The sequence below is a fragment of the Ascoidea rubescens genome (genome assembly GCF_001661345.1).
Source record: "Ascoidea rubescens DSM 1968 unplaced genomic scaffold ASCRUscaffold_1, whole genome shotgun sequence".
Classification (NCBI taxonomy): domain Eukaryota; kingdom Fungi; phylum Ascomycota; class Saccharomycetes; order Ascoideales; family Ascoideaceae; genus Ascoidea; species Ascoidea rubescens.
In genome coordinates this window covers 3,067,203-3,088,902 of record NW_017962913.1, presented here as the reverse complement: position 1 = coordinate 3,088,902, position 21,700 = coordinate 3,067,203, and the positions used below count along the sequence as shown (strand labels likewise).

Sequence of the window (21,700 nt, the reverse complement as noted above, 5' to 3'; positions counted from 1 at the left end):
GAAGCTTGGTAATGGTTCAAACGTTTGTTTTTTTGAAGTTGGTTCGAATCTTGAAGATGAGTGTCTTTGAGGGGTCTTTATTAGATCAATATCAGCATTTCCCGAAATTGGTAAACCATCAAAGGAATGAGAGGATCTTGGAATAATAGAAGATGAGGAGTTTAATGGGGCAGAGTTTAAACCAAGGCAATTGAATGAAGAAGGTATTTGTAAATGGCTGTTGCTGCTATTATCACTGCTATTGTCATTGTTATTGTCAATACTATTTTTGTTTGGATTATCATGAATATTATTTGAATTAGAGTCTGAGTTTGAATTTAGAATTGATGAATGTTGGGACAAGATATTTGAGGTTGAGTTTTTATTGATAAAAGATAAAGAAGTCTTTGGATCATCTAATTTTGGAGTTGTATTTGCACTCGTTGCTAGCGTCAGTTTTGATTGGATTTGAGAAGATATATTATTTGAAGAGGAAGATGAAGAAGATTTTGACTTTGACCTTAGTTTTGATTTTAATTTTGGTTTCGAGTTGTTTGATATATTGGAGGTAGTATTATTGCTTGAGTTATGAGCAGAGTTTGATGAAGAGTTTGATAGGGATAATAGCTGTTTTTTATGCGATTCTGAGGAGGAACTATCTGAAAGCATGGATTTCCTAATGAGTTTATGAGGTTTTGATGATTTCCTTGGAAGATGTTTAGATTCTTTATTTGAACCATTTGAGGAGGCATTATCTTTATGGTTATTATTGCTATGGGCGTGAACATGGTTATCGTTATGGTTATTGTCTTTCTCTTTCTCTTTTTCTTTGTCTTTATCCTTATCCTTCTCTTTATCTCTGTCCTTGTCTTTCTCCTTGTCTTTTTCTCTATCCTTATCTTTTTTCCTTAATGAAGAAGATTTAGAATCTGAATGTGATCTGGTCCTTGATAGGACTCTTTGTTTTAGGCCTTTCATCATTTTATCCATTGGCAAAAAGACAAAAAACACAAAGCAGAAAGATAAGAAAACAAACAGGAAAAATAGGGTGAACGAGAGGACTAGTAATTATATAATGAAAGCAAATAAGAGGAGGGAATATAAGATTCTCTAATCACTCTCTATCAATTTCCAAGCAATGTTGAATACGAATAATAAGGATTAATAACCAATGTCCAGTGTGAGTCTTGTGGAAACCTGGTTATTGCAACGAGCAGGATAATCTGGTGTGGAAGTGCTGGCAATTGTACCAAGTATCAATCAGCCCAATTCCCAATAGTGGTTGTTCAGTAACAGCTGTGAGAAGAGTGTTTATAACTGACAATTTGAGTAGAATGTGTTAAATGTCCAAATACAAAATGCTAAAGATAAAAAACCCGACGATGAGCAAAGTTCCGTCAATCGCGTGAAAGACGCGTGAGGGTCGCGTGAAGAAGTACGTGAGGAGTGCGTGATAGACGTGTGAGAGGTGCGTGAGGAAAATCCCCTTTCCAAACATTTCTTGTTTGCTTCTTCTGCTTCTTCTGTTTCTTCCTTCCTGTGCTTCTCCTGCTTTCTGTTTAATGCTTCCTAACAAAACCTTCTCATACACCCCTGTCTACGGTCTCAAGCCCGATGTCACATCTCTCGACGACGATTTGAGAAACCAGAGAGCTGCCAAATATGACAGTTCAAAGATTCTTGAAATCAAAACCTGGATAACAAACCTCCTACAAAACGATCCCATATTGTCCAATTACAACTTGGACCACGATTTAATTGACTTGCTAAGAGATGGCATAATTTTATGCTCATTGATCAATACAATCACTAGAAATACAAACAAAAACGAAATTAAGATAAAATTTAGAAAATCTAACATGCCATTTATCCAAATGGAGAATATAGATTTTTTTCTTAAATCCTGCAAAAAGATTGGTGTGCCTCAAGATGAACTATTTTCTACTGTTGATTTATTTGAAAAAAAGGATCCTGCTCAGATTTACACTACCTTAATTTCATTAAGTAGATATTCAAACAAATTAAATCCTAGTATTACAATAATTGGTCCAAAATTAGCTGAAAAGAGAATTCCTCCTTCAATACCCAAAAAACCAAAATATTTGAAGAATATCAACAACAGTAATAGTTGGAGTACTTTTGAGTACGGCTATATGAATGGTGCTAACCAAAACACTGAAAGTATCCTTTTAGGGGGCGATAGAAATATAATCAGAGGCAATAATAAAAAAAATTGATTGATATAGATTTTTTTCTTGTTTTCTTTTTCTTTTTTACTTTAGGTATTATATCAATAAACAATTATAAATAGAAACTATTTTACACCATCCTTCTTTCGAGAATGCAATTTCATCTGTGCCTTTTATACACTCCTCTTAGTCACTCATCCAAGAAAATTTTCTGGTAAATTTTTCTTATTCCTCATTTGAATAAAAAAACTAAATATAATTGCACCAAGATTAAACTATGTACTCAATATCATTATCTAATTAATTAAAATCATCACAAAATAAAAAATAAAAAATAAAAAATAAAAAATAAAAATAAATCACAACTAATTCAGCCTTTTGAAAAAATGGTATCACTTATTAACCCATACATAAAAGATTATTTTCAATAGCTGATGAACTCTGTATTTCAAAAAAAAAAAATAAAACATTAAAATTCCTCATAATTCAATTAATTTCTCTCGTTTTAATATCAATTTTGTTTTAAAATGTGATTTTTCTATGCGTTTTGGATTAAACACAAAGAAAGTGTTTTTGTTATTTAACATAATAAATCTTTTCTAGCTTAAGTTTAAAAAACATCGCATATTTATCAATCGTAAGAGATTATCAAAATGTTTTATTGTTAGCCCCAAATATAAAACTATGAAGTTGGGTTTTAAAGAATGTAAAATACTTAAATTGAGCCGACTTAAAGATTATTTTAAAATATAAAAATCTATTGATAAATAAGGGAATTTATGAAGAAAACGAATACTTACACTTGACTATTCCACTCTCCAATTGTTTTTGGGCAAAATCTTCTCTGTGGGTTGATTTAGTTTAATATGATGACATTTTTTCCTTTGTTGAATAGTATAGTTTGATAGCTTTTTACGAAAGTATTTCTTGAACTGGCTTCTAAACCTGCTATTTATTTTCAAGAGAACAAAAACAATATAATCGAACATAGTCAAAAACAATATTAAGCTTTCAATGTTACGGCTTTTGAAATGCAGAAAGCGGTATGTATCACACTGAAAGACTCTTAAGTTAGCACACATTATTAGACTCCGAGTGTCGTCGAAAAAAAATAGAATTGATATAATATTATACACCGTAACTTACAGTCTATCAAAGACTAAATGATATTATGAACAAAAAAGATTACTTCTTGTTTTTTTTTCCAAATTATACTGCTATTGTCAAGATAAATTATTGAATTATTTAAACCAATTAATAATTATCCTTGAAATCAAATGCAAAAATTCAATTTTCAAAAAGATCGACTTAGCACCCAATATTTATTTCCCACCCAAGTTTCGTTGCTACTTCAAACCACTGAATATTACAATTACCGTTAGAATTTTCTTTCCAAATTTCTCTAATCAATTCTAAAACCCGTTTTAATCCTTCAATATAATATGTTCCTTGCAATCTTCTAATCTGCTTAAGAAGTTTTTCTTTATGTTTCATACTAACTAAGTTAATTCCCGTTATTAACAATATAAAACTTAATCTACTTTCAACTTGAGACCCAATCAAAATATCTAAAAGTGGCAAGATCTTTAAAATTATCATTTGAATCTCAAATGATTCAGGAGGAAGTTTATTAAGAGAAGTGAAAATTAATAATTTTAAGACTAATTGAAAAACTTTAAACGAAGTCAAATGAGCCTCTATTTCTTCCTTTGAATTGAGATACTTTAAAGCTTGAGGTTGTGGTTTCTGTTTGTCAATTCTTTCTTTTAAAACTTTAATTTTGACATTTAGATTTTCGTAAAACTCAACACTTAAATGATCATCCCAAGATCCCCTGTAAAAATCAATCGAACCTTTGCATAAATTATCAATCTCAATCTCATTTTGAATAGATTTTTCAAATTTTCTTAAAGCCAATGCTAAATTGTTAATTTCACCAACTAGAATATATAAGTTTTTATTACAACCTTGCAAACTATCAATACACGTATCCTTGTCATAAATCGACTGATATTTTTCAATTTCAAAATATGTTCCATGTTCAACAGACCAGCTGCTTAATATATCGTGGTAAATAAAATTTAATATCAATCTCATTGTTATTTCATTTGAATTATCCAAGTTAATAAATTCTTCTAACCCCCCTACTTCTGTAATTATTGAAACCATGTTTTCTAATACTCTTCTCCATGAATTAGGCTTAATGTTTCCTGTTGAAATTTCAATTCCTAGCTTTATTACTAAAGCCGTAAAAATATTTATTTTTGATCTGATAACAACCTGCAAACTTTTATGATAATAGTTTTTTATTATTTTATCGGTTCTATTGTAATCAAACTCATCTTGAATAGAGTAACAATCTAAATTAGAAAAAAAACTTTTTATATTGCTAAAATCAATCCTTGAATCCTCTTGGCTGGATATATTCTTTTGATGAACAAAAGAATCATTTATATTGAGGTTTGTTAAACTCTCAACAGTTTTAAAATTATTGCGATAATCCCTATACTTTCCATTTTTAAATCTGTTATAAAAGCACCCACCCCAAGAAGTGATCGCATAGAGTATTGCCAAGTTCTCTATATTACTTTTATAGTTTAAAGCAATCTCTATAAATACAGTGTGATAGTAGCTGAAGTGGGGATCAATTACAGGCAAGATTTTAGAGAGATCGGCCACATAAAACTCAAAAAATAACTTTCCCTCATCATCAGGTAGCAAAGAATTTAAATCTTGAAAATATGACAACTGGTCATAAAGAGGATACTCATCTTCTTTTATTGGTGCAGGAGCGACTTTCATATCTGACAGTGATATTTCAGGTAACAAATCAACATTAGTACTCATCGAGCTTGAACCAAAGTGGTTAGAATTTAGAAAATGAGAAAATTCATAACTATGATTATAATTATAAGTATGGTCATGATGGTCTTGTTTTGGCTGTTGTTTTTGTATAACCTTGATTCTTTTTAAGATTTTTGCATCATTGATATTACAAAAAGTAATCATTTGTTGAAGAAAACCACATTTACACTTCAAAGAAGAAGCGACATAATACGATTTAAAATTCATTGGAGCCTTATTCAGTTTTTTCAAAACAGATACTAGGTCTAAATTAGGAGAACACAAAGAAATGGAATCAATATCAGAGGAAATTGATCTAATAGATGCAGAAGTGTCTGATGTTGTACATGTGGAAGTGTTGTTTTCATTAGTTTTTGCAAAATTATTACAAAAAAACTCTGTAGGGGAATTGACAATGTTGTCATTATTATAATTAAAAACCCGAAATAAAAAATCGTTGTTATTGCTTATATTTTTTATATTAGGATTTGGGCAATAATTGTTAAATTCATTATCAAAGATAGAATTGAAATTTATATTAACACTGGAATTAAAATCATAATCATGGACAGAATTAGTTTCTTTGATACTGGAATTAGAACTGGAATTAAAATCAAAAGTGGGATTTGAATTTGAATTAAAATGAAAATTGGATACACAATTTGAAAAACATCTAATTTGTGGAATGAAATTGTCATGTTGGATTGGATCCGGAAAAATCAATTGGTTTGAAATTGAAGCCGAATTCATATTAATATTATCAGTTTCTATCTGATTATCTATATTGTTTCTTATATAAGTATTTATTTCATTTATCAGTTGAATATTATTGTTTTTATCAACCATATTAATAGTTTGAACATGGTTAACATTTTCTTTTGAATAATCTTTCTGTGTGCTTTCAAGTAATTCTGTGATTGTATTATTAGTATATTTGGGAACCGAAATAATGTTTTCTTTTGAAATATTAGAAACCAAAGGTTGTAGATGAGGAGAGTTGTTTGTTATGTTGGAAGAATTTGAAAGAAACATGTCCTTGGTCATAAACTGAGTTTGGGAATTTCTATCAGAACACTTTTGTATTTTTTGATTTTTGATTTTAGTAATATTTGATTTCTCAGTAAGTGGTCTAGGGGGGTAAAGACATTTTGTAGAACTTTTTAAACATAAAGCACAAATTGGCTTTCCTTCATTACATTTTTTCTTTTTTCTTTTGCATTCAAAGCAACCACCTTTTGACCTTTCCAAGGATTTTATAAAAGTAGTCCTTTTATATTTTTTTGTATTATAGGAATTTTTATTTTTTTTATTATACAAATCTGGATCAGTAGATAACTTTTCAAAATCCTTTATTTTAACTTCTTCAACTTCATTTGATTTGAAATCAAAAGTAGTAAACATAATTGGTGGAGTAATCTATAGCAAAAACAGGGAGTTGTTTGCAGTTTTAGTTGACAGGTATTGATAGTGATTAGTTATATTTTATTTCAGGGGAACTGTTTTTTTCTTATCTCAGTTTTTTTTCACTTGTATTGAAAAATAGATTTAAACTAACCACTATTATTTACAGATTTTCAGTAAGCAAACCCAAAAGCTTAGATCAAGAACACCAAAAACAGCAGAAAAATAACAAAACACCAGAATTCTCTTAGAAATCAGTATTACTAATTAAAAAGATTAGAGATAGTGGGTGGATTGAAAAGCTGGACCTTGAATGTTGCAAACACTGGGTTAGCAGCACGAAGACCAGCTGGATAACCAGTGGATTTTGATGAAAAAGGTCTCTAATTGTGCAATTGACCATGATGAAACCTGGGTTCCATTTAACATTTCAGTCAGCTCTTAAACAGTGAGACAGATTTGCAACTCTAGAGCAGGTTCTTTTGCACCATATTGAGATTTCGCTGCCTGTTGAGCTTCGATTCCCCTGCTGGTTATCGACAACCCGATCAGGAAGTTGCGCTGTCGCCTAAAAAAGACGCGCATCCACACCTGTGGACTGTGCACCCGAAACCACTTGTGTGGTACTCACGTGCATTATAAGTAATATGCTTAGTCATCTCACACACTTTTTCTGATTATCTAATTCTGGTGTTGTGACCTTCGATAACCGATTTCCGGCCGTTCGTTACGAGTTAATACACTTTCGAGCATACCGGTAGCAGATACCAAGGGACAGACAGGTGCGAAATGTAGACATCCGACTGCTTCGCAACAAATCTTTGGTTGTGACTAGATAAAAAAATGGGAATTACTGCCTATTTTTACTGAATTTAAGTACTATTTAATAAGATGATTTAGCTTTCTTTCTTTTTATCACATATATTATCAATCCATCTTTCATGAATTTGAAACAGCCTCTTCTTTCTGCACTTGCACAACAATCCTTCTTTTGTTCAACTATCTTAGGTATTCTCGAATATCTTCCATTAGACAAGATCTTTTTATTTTCGTTATCTCATGCTCTTTGGTCTGAACAATGCAAAAGAATACTATATTGATCTGTTCAAGTAAGAATCATTCAAGGCAAGTATTACAATTACTTTCAAGATCGCTATAAACCCGGAGCTTTGGTCTTAAATTTGCACCCTTTTGCTCTTTTTGAAGACAATGTCAAAAAATATTCTCAAAACATAGAAATTGTTTCTACATTTAGTTTTTTTGATTCTTTAAAGAGATTCAATCCGCTAGATATTAAATTGGATAACTTGAAAACTTTAAGTGTCCTCGACTTGATTAGTGGTGATCATTTATATGTCAATTTTTCAATCAATGAACACTTTAATCGGTTTAGATTAACTCATCAAACCATTAAGCTTGATTTTACAACTCGAAGCCATTTTCAATTACTAAAATATTTAGATAAAATACTTTTCCAAAAAACCATTTCTAATAGTGCACTTCTTTGTTTCATTGGGGAACACTCTGCAGAGTTAAATCGTTTAACCTCTCTCTCATTCAAAAATTCCAATCCCAGTTTTAATTCATTCTTAAAGTATAATTTCAAAGACTTTTATTTTTTGAAAAAACTCACCTTATCTGATAACAATTTGCTATTGATTTCAGAATTTTTTTTATTGGATAATTTAGAAACCCTCAATTTGAGAAGCAATTCAATAGAAAAAATTGAAAATTTAGTACTGCTTAAAAACTTACAAACACTTAATCTTAGCAACAATAAAATTCTAAAAATAGAAAAAATATCTTCTCTTGTTAATTTAGAAAATTTAAATTTATCAAATAACAAAATTTCAAAATTGGAGAATCTAAATACATTGAAAAACCTTCGGATATTCAATTTGTCCGGAAATTTACTTGAAAATGTTGAAAATATATCAATGATTTCTTATATTGAAGAATTGGATTTATCATCAAATCAAATCGAATTTACGCACAACTTGGATGAATTATTCGCATTAAAAAAATTGCAAAAATTTAAAATCTCTGATAATTTCCTTTCTGACACCGATCGATTGGAATCAATCGCCTTTGTGAGTAAAACCTTTTTGACTGAATTAACTTCAATAATACAAGATCATGATATACTAAGCAAAGTACTTTTTGAAAGTCCTGACACTGACAGAATAATAGAATTATCAAATGTTTTAAAGGATGACAGTAAATATAAATCTGTAAAATTGATAAAAATTCTTAGAAATAATTGGTTCAATTTTTCGAAACCACATATCCATTTTTTATATAACTTTGGAATTGAAAATATAGAGGAGCAAAAACATATATTTACTTTAATCCAAAATCAAGTTCAATTCGCAAGATATTGTACATTAATGTTATCAGCCGGAAAAGATTTTCTCAAACAGGATCCGGATATTGTTAAACCATATTCTCAACGAAATTTCTATGAGCAATATTTTAAATCATTTGAGTATATTGCTAGGGTCCATGAACAGGATCTAGCAATTCCTTTAGTCAAATTATTAATTAAACAAGGAATAATTATTGAAGACGAAAAATTGTTGGATGTATTTGATTACTATATTAAAAATGCTGAAAATGCTTGGAAGAATTTTCTTTATCACTATGTCAAAGTGAATGTGTTCCTTCGGTTTATGAGGACAATAAATCAATTTGGTCCACAGGTTTGTCAAAAATTTGATTGTTGGAAAAATAATTTAGAAAAGAAAAAAATTATAACCTTAAAGAATTTTAATTTTATGTCTAGTCAACAATTTTATTCGATTAATAGAAATATCTCCCAAATTCAATCATTGAACAAAATGAACAAGAAATATTCTGAAAATTCTGAACCTGAACTTGAAACCAAATTCGAAATCATTGCTAGGAAAATGAAAAATCTTTGTATAGAAATTGATAGGGTTTATTCACTTTACGAAAATGATGAAGTATTATCAATGTTAGAAAATATGTTTTTCCATTCTTATCTTAACAGAAATAAAGATTTTGGTTTACTAAGTATATTTTACGCTAAAAAAGCGAGTAAATTTTTCACAATAAAAGAGCCTATATTAGTGCTAGTGTTTTTAAATTGTTTAGTTGTGGTTTCATTTCTGCTTGAGAAATATAGTTTAAAAAAAGTATTTCCTGAAATTAAAATGCTGAATTTATTCCTTCAGTTAAATCTGAAAGATAGTTCCCAAGCTACAATCAAAATCCGTGATTTGTCGAACAATAATAGTTATCAATTGATTATTTACGATTATAGTGCGTTTGCTCAAACTATTGAAAATGCTAGAGAGCTTTTGACTGTCAAAAAAATAAATAATATTTAGATGATTACAGTTTGTATAACAGTATTCTTTTTTTATTAAATTTGGTGTTTGGCGCAACAAAAATTAGTGCAACATATTAAGTTGCGTTTGTTGGTTTTGATGAGAGGGTGAAGTTGGGTTTTTTTTTCGACTTTTATACATATTTTCGTAATTGTTATTAAAACTAAGTTATTGATTTTTGAGAGAATCGAACCGGTGACTGATTTCCGATTGGAGTTTGCAAATCAATTTTTAGTTGCCTTGGTTAGATATTTAATCATTACTAGAACCAATAAGAATTTTTTGTAAGAATATATAATTTTTTAAAAATGAAGTTATATGATGCACATTGTCATTTGTCACCCAATTGTTTTAGTATTGATATTAATGTTCTTTGCGATGTTATTTTTGAAGATTTAAAGAATAGCGAAGTCAATAATGAGGATGTGGTTAGTGAACTAGGATTAATGTCAACAAATCAGTTTGATTCAAAATTGGTGATTGAGTTGGGTGACAAATTGAATAAAAACATGAATAGACAAGTTATTATACCATCGATTGGAATCCACCCATGGTATTGCCATTTATTTAGTTTTGACGATGATGAAGAAAATAGAGAAAGCAATATAAATGGTGATGATAATCAAAATTATAAATTACTACATTATAAGAAAATACTAAAGTTATCAAATACATCATTAGATTTTGATGATAATTTGAGGATGATACAAGATTATTTACCAAAACCTATTTATATCGAGAGATATTTAAATGAGTTGAAAAGAAAAGTTGATGCGTTGTTGGTGGAGGACCTGAGCTTGAATAAGTATATGATTTGTGGAGAAATCGGATTGGACAAATTGTTTAGAATTCCATTAAATGGGTTTTTAGGTAATCCCAAAGAGTTTGATTATAAACAAATCAAGAATAATGATAAAGATGGGAGCAATAATAGATTGTTATCAAATTTCAAAGTGGATATGAAACATCAAATCAGGATATTTAACAGACAATTAGAATTTGCAAATGAGTTAAAACTACCAATTTCAGTACATTCGGTGAAGAGTCACGGAGTGATACTTGAGTTGATCAGGAGCTTTTATTCTGAAAATAAATTGAAATCGATCAAATCAATTTGTCTCCATTCATATACCGGATCGAAAGATCAAATCAAACAGTGGTTAAGTTTTGTTAAATTAGTGAATAAAAATAGAAAAAAAAATAAAATCAAAGATGCAAACATTTATGATGGGGAGGATCAAAATTCAAAAATTGATGTGTTTTTCTCGTTTTCTAATATTATTAACATTAGCAATAATATGAGCATTAAAAATGGAAACTTTTTGATGGAAAATGTTATTCAAGAAATTCCCATAGACAACCTCTTGATTGAAACAGACTTTCTGGTGGATCGATACTACGACTGCAATAAGGACAGAGACCATTATCGAGATTTGCTTAAAGTTGTTGACCAAATTTGCAAAATCAAATGTCTAAAAAGAGATCTATGCATTGAGCATTTGAGCCAAAACTGGAACCGTTATTTGGAAAGTAACCTGGCTGCGAAAGGGGAACTCTTAGCACAGGCAAGGAGTTTCCCAATAGATTAACTGCCAAAAAAAGCTGTCTTGCTGGTGTTTCAGCAACCACAGCACCCCTTCTCTGATTCCACTGCTAATCTGCGCTCGAGGATCCAACTCGCGAGTATTTTGTTTCCATTCAGTCAAATAACAAGCAGCTGTTTGGCTTCAGCCATTCTCATGAAGAGCTGAATTTTGTAATGCGTTGCCCAAAAAAGCAGTCTCTGTGCTGATTGAAGGTGAAGTTTGTATTGTCTATCTGGCGCAAAATGCCGGTTCCACTAAAGTTGTGGTGGAAATCAGGATTCTGGTGCACATGGGCTTAGGCCTTGGGAACGGTGTGGGCGATGCTGCGTTGTGATTGGCCCACTGAATCTTTTAGACTAGGCACATTTCGAGTTGTTGCTGTTTTGGGTCATGCAGAAACATGCATGATACTAGCGCAGAGAAATAATGAAATGATTATCTCTGCGTGGAAGTGCATGTTTTCTGCAGAACCTGTTTTAGCAGGAAGTGAATATTCCACACAACTACTTTGTTTTTGTTTTTAGAAAGGGCAAAGAATCGCGTTTTCACCAAGAGTGGATAGAAATTTGGCTCATGTAAGTGCACCAACTACTGTTTAGAGACTCATTGGAAAACAAAACCTATAGACCCAACTGTCTGGCGCTCTCCCCCCATAGCACCCCAATAATAGCTACTCTTCCAGAATGTGGAGTACACCAGGTCAAATCGGAGCTGGAGTCAAAATAAGCAATATATGCGTGCCCCGGTCTTGAGATGTAAGGCCGAAGTATAATATGCCGTGCCAATTCAAGCTTTTCCAACCGAAACTTAGTTTAGCTTAGCATGCTCAAATTACTCTTTTTTGTTAAGCTTTGCTATCCGGAATTACTTTAGGATGGGTCGCTCTTCAAAACAGAAATAGATAAAGAAATGTTATTAGAGTTAAAAACTTACAGTAATTATTTTTCCAAGGAAAAATAATTGTTAAAAAACTTCATAAATTGGATTCATTTTTCCTTTTTTTCTCTCAATTTGTTTTATTCTTCCACTTAAATATCTATCACTTTTTCATCTTACTTATATCCTGGCTTGTTTTATCTGTTTTTTTAATAACTATCCTATAATCATACTAGTACTACCTCAACAATGTTGAATATCTCATTTTCAATGAGAAAAGCTCTCACTTATCTTCTTATATCACTTTTTTCTTTTTCTCTCTTTTACCAGTTGAACAATTATATGGTGGATTCTTCGGCTAATGATGTATCTTTAATCAGCTATTTTAATTCCAATTTTCATAGAAAAAGCTTCTCAACCAAAAAAATCTCAATAACTGAATCCTTCAGATTTGATCATATTTTTAACATAGTGCTCAACCAGAATAACAATAATGATCAAAATAATAACAGCAATAACTTCTCTTCTACTCCAATACCTCAATCTTTAAATAATAAAATTAATCTTAAAAAAATTACATTAAAATCTTTTTATAAACCCCAATCGGTTAAATCTCTCCACAATTTAAATTTTCATCAAATAAGTCAACTAATCAAAACTGCCACCAAGGATTTGAATACCCTTAGTCCTCTCAAAAAAAATGAGTTGATGCCTTCAAATGATGACAATTTTGATTGCGATATCTTCGCAAAACAATATGATATTTTCTCAACAGATCCTCTAGATATCCCTATTGATTCGTACAAATATAAAAAATATTATAAATCTCTTATATCAAATACAGACTTATTTTACTTGTTTGACGATATCAATCTTCATGGTAATGATGAAATTTTACAAAAAAATTGGTTCTACTCAAGTTTAAATTCAATTTGGCTTAAAGATTATAACATGCATTTCACAATCTCTGATTTAATGTATTCACAACACTCTGATATATCAACTCCAACTTTCAACCTAATCACCTACCAGTTTTTAAATAACCAATTCAATATCATAAATAGTTATAATAGCAATCCAAATCAAATTGAAATTGATAATGATAATGATAATGACGATATCGGTAATACTGACAATACCAATCGTAATTATTTCGATTTTAGATATGGTCCCAATTCTTACCAAAATATCTCTTATCCTTCTTTCCCATCTTTCTTTGATTTCCAATTTTATTATAATATCTCCAACAGTATTTATGATAGTGGTTACGGGCCAAAAGACGCCAAAATGATCAAAAAAACTATCACCTACCAATTTTACAATAATCAAAAGCAACCTATTAAATCAGTTGAGTACGAAGAACCAATCATTTTATTCAACATGTTATCTGAAATTGATTTAATATCTAGAAAAAGCTCAGAATCCTACAGCAATAGTGATAGCCATTACAGTGACAATCCCAATACTAATAAATTCAATGAACCTATCTTGAAAAGAATTCTTTATTGCTATTTACCCTTTCAAGATAAATTAATTCCCTTGAATATACCCCATCAAATTAAAATTGACCACACTTTTCAACCATTTTTTAAAGATAGCCTGAAAAATAAAATCAGAATTGATCTTAATGATTATGATAACATTGAAAACTTTGATGACGATTATGAATTTGAATTCAAAAATGGTATTGTCAATTTAGTTTATTCAGCTAACCCTTTAAAAACCTTACAATGCAGTTTAGATACTGGTGTTTGTGCGATTGAAAAACCCATTAAATCAATTGATAACGATCATTTCAAAGGTGACAAGCTAGTTGCCTTGTCAAAAAAAACTAGAATGTTGCAATTTCTAAACTTCAATAATAATAGTAAAATAGTAGATTTTATTTCTCCAGCCTCTTTTCCACAATCCTTTTTAAACAATAAGAATAAAACCCAGAGATATCAAAAGAGATTAACCAGCTATAATATCTGGTTGGGTTTTGTTAACTCTGAAATCCGTGATGCTGCTTGTAGCCAAATTACTTATAAACCTTCATTGGTTTTATTATCAAATTTAAAAAATTCAGAGAATTCAAATAGTGATAGTGATGACAATAGCAATTATAATTACAATATTGAACTTATAAGTGACACCATAGATTTCAATTTTGATTTGCAAAAAAGCGTCAAAATTGAAAATATTGCCTATTGGGAAATTGATGAATCAAACAGTAAAGATTATATGGGATTAATAATTAGTGATGATAACTACAATACAAAAGTCGTCCATTTGAATGGAGTATTGCCATATATTTTAAATTTTGATTTTTTCAAGAATCATGAAAACGATTATCATGAATATGGTGATGAAGACTTTTTTGTATCTAAAGAAGAAAAGAAATCAATCTTTAAAGTTATAAATAATTCAAGATTGACGACTTGCTTGTTAAAATCTGCTGGACAAATTTGTAAAATGTAATTCCAGTAACTATTGTGACTAAACCTATCATCAATTTTTTTTCAACCAAAATTTTATAAAGTGCTAATGAATCTTTCTATAGACCAATTTTTTTTATTTGTACTTTAGTAGACTACATAGAATTTGCTAATGAAATAAACTAATATTTTGCTGTTTAAACCGGATAGAAAGTTCGTGGTTTGTTTCTAGTGCCTTTCCAACAATTTGGAAATTATTTAGCAATTATTTAATAATTATTTAATGATTATTAGTATTAGTAATGGCATTACTAAACCCAGAGATCAATAAGAAGATTCAATAGAATTTACGATAAAAAACTGAGAGCACTGATTTGCTCAAACGATTCAAGTGAATGGGCAAATATTGTTCGAACCACTTGGGATATATCTGATTTAAGTTGGGTTTGTCCTATTTTGATATCTTTTGGAATGAAAGAGGAAAACTTTGAAATAAAAGAAAGCTGATTATTTGTTCAACATTGATAAAAATAAATCTGAAAAGATTTGAACATTTCAAACAAGAAAATGTTATGTTACAATAATAAATAAAACTGCTCCAAACATAGATTTCAACAGTTTGAAATGCTCTTTTCGGATACAGCATCCGTAAAAGAGTCCTGATTTGGCGCAAGATAACGACAGTTGATCAGTGAAATGGACCTTTCAAACGTGACTTTTCCCTGATTTAGTGAAGTTACAAGATAAATCAAAATCAGAATATATTGCAGTTGTCAAACTGCATAATGGGTTTCAGCCACACAAGTCATGTGCAGTCAGATTAAAACGTGATTCGGATTCGTCTTTTAGCTCAAAAGACTAAAAAATAATCCATTGATTATTAATTAGTCACATGCAATGATTATTGATTAGTCACATGCAATGATTATTGATTCCATTTCCATAGTGGTCACGTGACGTGATTTTTTTGTTTGGCTGAAACCCTGCATATCTCTTTCTCTGGTGAAAAGTGGCTCTTTTCCTGGTCAACCACTGAATTAGCCGTTTTTGTTCCTTTTGGAGTCTATTTTTAGGACATGAAGATAAACTGTTTTAGGAAGCGTTTCTAGGACCTTTTTTTACGCGGGTAAATTGTTTTGCACCAACTTAAAGAATTCTAGTTTTTGAAATGAATGAAGGCTGTATTTTGCATCCTATTTCTTCTAGGTAGCTTGTGTTTAAAAATTAATTGAAAAGTGCCTTTATATTTACTTAACAGAAACAGGATTTAGCCCAATCAAATACTAAATTTAACCAAAGATATACGTGAAAAAAGGGCTATAACAATCTCAACACAACTTAATAAAAAACAAGATTATTGTAGAGACTATTTTTTCCTGTTGATAATAGAGGTTTTGTATTTAGAAAAGATAATCACTAAATTCAAAGTATTTTTCTGCTGATTGAAATCTAAATTTGACTGAAGATCATAAAGGCCAGCTAAAAATTAAGAGAATTTGGAGAAACAGAGTTGCAGATTATCAACGATGGGTATCACGATGTCTTTTTAAGCCATTCTCATGTCTAAAGTACTTTCAGGACTTTTGGAAATCATCTCAGGCTTATTAGCACTTGATATTGCCAGTGAAATTCTAGGTGATCATATAGATCATTATACAGATCGTAAGGATCTGGTTTGTCGTAATTGAAATTTCCAAGCAGAGTCCTAAAACTTTTGTTTTCAAAGAAGACAAATCTTGAGACAAGGTAAATAGCGTTTTTCTCATGTTCTATCAAAATTGTCTTATGATCTCGTAGGTTTTAGGAACTAAGCACATTGATCGATTATTCTGAAATGCCCAGAAATGAATTACCCCAGTCTTACCTCAAGCCTTTTTTATTTGATTCTTGTTTGATTCTTGTTTGTTCCATAAACAGGAAAAAAGATTGAAAACCGACAAATTCCGTTCGATCAAAGTCGTATAATCCGATCAGACACGTTTCTCTCAGTTCTGTATTACGTGAATACGGAGTCACGGCTTCGTTAAGACCTGTCAAAACAACATTCTCGGTTCGAATCAGGACACTTTTGGATCAAAAAAGAAAACGAGGCCTGTTGAACAAAGTTGGTGCACTTTTGTTGCTTTCCATAAATACTCAGAGAGACATTTGAGCTGGAAAATGATAACAAGAAGGTAGTTTTATCATTATAGAAGACAAGACGATGCAGAAAATTAAAGCTATCTCAGTTTTCTTTCTAGACAGGTTGATGAGTTTGAATTTTCCCAAATTCAGACTCCCAAAATATAGATATCTTTCCATTTGCATTGCATTAGTTATTCCACTTACTATAATTCTTCATTTCTATCCAGCAAATGACAAAAGGATCCAAATATCTAAAATTATAAGTTCTTATAATTTTTTTGATGGTACTTCCTATTATAGTGATAACAACACACCAGGTTTTTCACCAATATCTGATTCGGCAATAAATGCTTTATATAATTCATCTCAAATTATTAGTTATTATAAACCATATTCTGCTCTAGAGGAAAATGTAAATTTTAAAGAGATTTTCAAGCTACATGAAGATATAGAAGTTTCTTATCCTAAGCTTACAATTTTTCCGAAATATCTTAAATTTTATCGAGATTATTTAATGGACAATTACAAAAAAATTGCTGACACATTCAATGACAAACCATTAACTTCAGAAGAGGAAATCCTTGAACAAAATTGGTACGAGTATGGTGGTGGTTCAATTTATTTAAAATCAATTGGCTATAATTTCATGGTTACTAGAGTGATTTATTCTAAAGTTCATGCAAAGAATGATCCATTTATGAGCTATTTAGGATTTCTGTTACTTGATAAAAATTTCAACCATATTGAGAAATCCATTAACTTCAAATATGGACCTAATACCGATAATAACAAAATGATTAACTTTCCAACACTTGGAATAGTTCCTGATACATATTTTAAAAAATCAAATAATCGTAAGGATAGATATTATGGTCCAGAAGATCCAAGAATTTTGATTAAAACAAACCACTATCAATTTTATCATAAAGAGAAATTTGTCAAATCTGTTATATATGAAGAACCAATTGTTATATTCAATATGATGACGGATAAAGCTTTCAAATACAAAAGGTTAATGCATGCCTATTTACCATTTCAGGATAAAAAGGTCATATTCAGAATCAAAAATGAAACCCCAAGAATTAAAGAAAAAAATTGGGAGCCGTTTTTCAATGATGATTTTAAAAATATCATAAAAATTCAAGTTGATGACATTAACATCATCAAAGAATTTGAAAACAATAAAAATCAGAACCAAACAACTTTTGATTTTGATTTTGATTATAAATACACAAATGGTTATATTCATTTTATTTACTCAATCGATTCACTTTCTGTTCTTAAGTGCAGCTTGGATGATGGAATTTGCGAATACGAATATAAAATCCCCCAAAGACCTGAATCAATAGAAGAAAGAAATATGAAAGACAATAAAAAGGCATCAGATTTTGATATTGGAAACATGAGAGGAGGGACTCCTTTATTGAAATTACCAGATAAATTCTATGCAAGTATTGAGAGGATAAAGGAAACCAAAAATGATATCAAAACCACCTTACAAAATTATAATGTATGGGTTGGGTTTCCAAGGTCTCATCTTAATAAATGTGGGTGTGGAGCTGTTACATATAGACCATCAATGATGGCCATAACAAGCTTGAAAGGTAGCTCCAATTATCAAATTGAATTGATCTCTAGCAGCATCGACTTCAATCTTGATGTTTTGAACTGGGATGGGCCAGGAAAACTTTCTTGCGACGCCCACCAAAGTGTTTTAATACCCAACAGTATTGCCTATTGGGATATCAAAGAGATTGTGGAAAATGGCTACTACGGAGGCAATGACTACAAAGACTACATGTCAATTATTCTCTCTGAAGCAGACATCAACAACATAGTGATTCATGTGAGAGGATTGCTCAACTACCTCTTGGAGATGGAGTTTTTTCAGAAGTCGCACACTGAACAGGACAGCCAGAACAACCAGGTTGACAGCACTCTTCTTGTTCAGTTGGCTACTGAGGACTCAAAACAATACTGCCGAGAGTATGGAGCATCCCATGGAGGAGTCTCTCGTTAATATGTCTTTCGTGAAGCAGCTTCTCGTCGTGAGTGAGTTGTGTAAGAGGTTTATCCTTGTAGAGCGGGTGTATATTTATATTTTTAGGTTAGCACAGGTTTTACCCTTAGAATTCATAAGCCCTTCGTCTTTCCGGCATTTTCTTTATTGATATGAAGCAAAATATAATCCTTCAGAATTTTCATCTCTTTTCTTTGGTAGTTTTTTTCTTTAAAATAATGATAACTGGAACGTAGCTTTATTGAATTTTTTTTCCAGTTTTAGTTGTCTATTAATGTTTTCGCATCATATATTGCAATGCAAGAGATCAAAATCTATCTTTTGAGGCTTTTAAAGCTTAATAGAAGGCTTATTGTTGTTATTTTCATTCTTATTTTCATCAATGTTTTCTTGTCCTCATTGTTCACTTCGTATTTCAACGACAATAGAAATAGTATTCATGTCACAATAGATGATGATAAGCCCTTTTTATCCATCAACAACGATTACAAAGTACATCAATACTCACCAATATCCCCTTTTTTGAAAAATCAATTAAAATACAATCCTTATGAACTTACCATCTACACAAGACCATCATTTAATTTTGAATGGAAGTTTGATTATTATCTTGAAAAATACACAAAATTTGGCAGAGACGTTGAAATAGAAAACTGCAATACCTATTTATTCAAAGATAGTATACAGGTGTCAAATGATCCAAAATTAATACTATCAAATTCTCATTTAAAACTATTTCGAGAACAGATTTTATTAACAGACTACTCACTAATATTAAACGACTCATTTACTCGCAAAAACATACCAATCCCAGAAGATGAGCAAACATTAATCAATAATCACTGGTATCAATTTGCTGGTAGTTCAGTCTGGTTAAATCAGCAAAATTTATATTTTATGGCTAGTCGAGTGGTATTTACTCCTACTGATAGAGGAGGACCAACTGAAAGTTTTTTGGCATTGAACCTATACGATAAAAATTGGAAGGAAATCAGTGAGTTAAAATATTTTAAATATGGTCCATTTACTGACCAAGTTTATTATGTGAATGCTCCTTCAATTTTTGATTCCATCTTGTTTTATTTTAACATGGATGTTTTAAAGAAAAAATCTGGATACTATAGATTTTTTGGACCAGAAGATCCAAGAGTTATATTAAAAAAAACTCGCTATCAATTCTATTATCAGGATAAATTAGTCAAAGAAGTTATTTATGAAGAACCGATGATAATATTTAACTTATTAACTGATAAAGAACATGGAAATCGACGATTAATTCATGTATTTTTACCATTTCAAGATAAGCTAATCGTTTTAAGAAAAGTCGATGCAAGACTTAAGAGAACTGAGAAAAACTGGTCACCCTTTTTTAAAACTGGTGAAATTAACACCATTAGAGTTGATATAGAATCACCAGACGCCAAAATTTCAACTACAACTAAAAGACATAAAAATTTTAAATTTTCAAATGGGTTAGTATATTTTGTTTATTCAATTGAACCATTTAAAATCATCAAATGCAATTTAGATAATGGTAAATGCAGATCTGTTTTTGATGGTAAATATGATAGTAAAAGAAAAACATTAGAAAAATCATTTATGAGAGGTGGTACAAATCTAATTGAATTGCCTAAAAAATTTATCTCAAAAGTCAATGAAATGATATATAATGAGGAGAATAATTTAGGTGACAGAAATGCTGCATTAATGAGAAATTATAATCTGAATTTGGATTTAGAAATATTTAAAAATTATAATATATGGATTGGATTTCCAAGGTCTAATATTAAAAAATGTGGATGTGGATTTAAAACTTATAGACCATCATTGCAAATTATGGTTAGTTCAAAAAACAAGAAAAAAGCAGAGGTATTCGAAATCAATTCTATAAGTAGTAGTATTGATTTTGATATTAATATTCTCAATTGGAACACCAATCAAAGCAGTTTGTCCTGCGACGGATTGATGAATGCATTCATTCCTAATAGTATTGCATTTTGGGATATTGATGAAGATAATAATGAAATGGATTATATGGGAATGACATTATCTGAAGCAGATTACAATACAATGGTTATTCATATTAAGGGGTTATTAAGATATATTTTAAAACTAGATTTCTTTCAAAAAAAGAAGGATAAAGAGTCAATTGATGGTAAACATGAGGATATTACCAATCCAGTCCGATATTTGAGAAATACTAAAAGTCTCGTTGATGACTTCTTTCTTGTTCAATGTGCACTTAAATCTTCCTATAAATATTGTGTTAACTATGCCAGGAACCACTCATCTAATTTCAATTATACCATGTTCTCTAATGTTACAATCTGATTGATTTCAGTATATTTTTTTTTATCTTATTTCATATTTTATCAAGTTTTTCTTTGTTTAATTTTTTTATTCTTTATTGGAAGCTTTTCTATAGGAATTATGTACTTTATTTAATGCTAAATATAATTTGGTATGTTTGTATTGACTATATTTAACACAATGACTGATGATTGAATATGTTCTTATAACAAACCCTTACAAACAGGAATCATCCAGTTTAAAAAGAAAGACCTTTAAAAAAGAAACATTCATTGAAAAATTAAAGTTTAGAGTTCAAAACTAAAAATGTTATTTCTACACGTGCCAACACAAAATAGAGGCCAGGCCTAAAGAATGTCCTATTTCGACGTTCGAAGACAACACAAACGCACCGAAGAACTTCAAGCAATCATGAACAAGCTCAAACACCTTTTCGAAATCACAAACACCTTTTACGGAAACTAAGCTTGGAAAGTTGTTTAATAGTCTTTCGGAAATGGTATTTTCGAAAATGGTATTCTCGAAATGAAAGTGCTGCCCAATTTTTAGTCTTGGAAGAGTTCTTTATTTTATGAAAAAAAAAGTATTAATTAAAAAGTTCTGT

General features: G+C 30.3%; 7 protein-coding genes across 7 annotated transcripts; 5 read left to right on the top strand and 2 right to left on the bottom strand.

Annotated features, from left to right (window-relative positions):
- Window positions 1-22: 22 nt before the first annotated feature.
- ASCRUDRAFT_6278 (uncharacterized protein) lies at window positions 23-969 on the bottom strand (the record flags this gene model as incomplete). Its single annotated transcript, XM_020191309.1, has 1 exon — window positions 23-969. A coding segment is annotated over one exon (947 nt), but the record flags the coding sequence as incomplete, so codon positions are not given.
- Window positions 970-1,500: 531 nt separating this feature from the next.
- On the top strand, window positions 1,501-2,533 carry SCP1 (Scp1p). Its single transcript, XM_020192547.1, has one exon. The coding sequence runs from the start codon at window positions 1,542-1,544 to the stop codon at window positions 2,214-2,216; it is 675 nt and encodes a 224-aa protein (XP_020050771.1). The 5' UTR covers window positions 1,501-1,541; the 3' UTR covers window positions 2,217-2,533.
- A 943-nt stretch (window positions 2,534-3,476) lies between these two features.
- ASCRUDRAFT_29960 (fungal specific transcription factor domain-containing protein) lies at window positions 3,477-4,430 on the bottom strand (the record flags this gene model as incomplete). The annotated part of the gene is made up of 1 exon (XM_020190153.1): window positions 3,477-4,430. A coding segment is annotated over one exon (954 nt), but the record flags the coding sequence as incomplete, so codon positions are not given.
- Window positions 4,431-7,491: 3,061 nt separating this feature from the next.
- ASCRUDRAFT_6275 (leucine-rich repeat domain-containing protein) lies at window positions 7,492-9,763 on the top strand (the record flags this gene model as incomplete). The annotated part of the gene is made up of 2 exons (XM_020191308.1): window positions 7,492-7,522; window positions 7,620-9,763. 2 exons carry the CDS (start codon window positions 7,492-7,494, stop codon window positions 9,761-9,763), a joined length of 2,175 nt encoding a protein of 724 aa, XP_020050769.1.
- A 305-nt stretch (window positions 9,764-10,068) lies between these two features.
- On the top strand, window positions 10,069-11,848 carry ASCRUDRAFT_42563 (putative endodeoxyribonuclease; the record flags this gene model as incomplete). Its single annotated transcript, XM_020191030.1, has 2 exons — window positions 10,069-10,932; window positions 10,999-11,848. 2 exons carry the CDS (start codon window positions 10,072-10,074, stop codon window positions 11,350-11,352), a joined length of 1,215 nt encoding a protein of 404 aa, XP_020050768.1. The 3' UTR covers window positions 11,353-11,848.
- A 531-nt stretch (window positions 11,849-12,379) lies between these two features.
- On the top strand, window positions 12,380-15,119 carry ASCRUDRAFT_74080 (glycosyltransferase family 91 protein). Its single transcript, XM_020192546.1, has one exon. It carries the CDS (start codon window positions 12,496-12,498, stop codon window positions 14,683-14,685), a length of 2,190 nt encoding a protein of 729 aa, XP_020050767.1. The 5' UTR covers window positions 12,380-12,495; the 3' UTR covers window positions 14,686-15,119.
- Window positions 15,120-16,201: 1,082 nt separating this feature from the next.
- On the top strand, window positions 16,202-21,117 carry ASCRUDRAFT_6273 (glycosyltransferase family 91 protein; the record flags this gene model as incomplete). The annotated part of the gene is made up of 3 exons (XM_020191306.1): window positions 16,202-16,304; window positions 16,883-18,659; window positions 19,113-21,117. 3 exons carry the CDS (start codon window positions 16,202-16,204, stop codon window positions 21,115-21,117), a joined length of 3,885 nt encoding a protein of 1,294 aa, XP_020050766.1.
- Between the last annotated feature and the right edge of the window lie 583 nt (window positions 21,118-21,700).

What these genes read in the sequence shown, in the direction of transcription:
- ASCRUDRAFT_74080 (XM_020192546.1), top strand. Translation starts at nt 12,496, where the DNA reads ATGAGAAAAGCTCTCACTTATCTTCTTATATCACTTTTTTCTTTTTCT.
- SCP1 (XM_020192547.1), top strand. Translation starts at nt 1,542, where the DNA reads ATGCTTCCTAACAAAACCTTCTCATACACCCCTGTCTACGGTCTCAAG.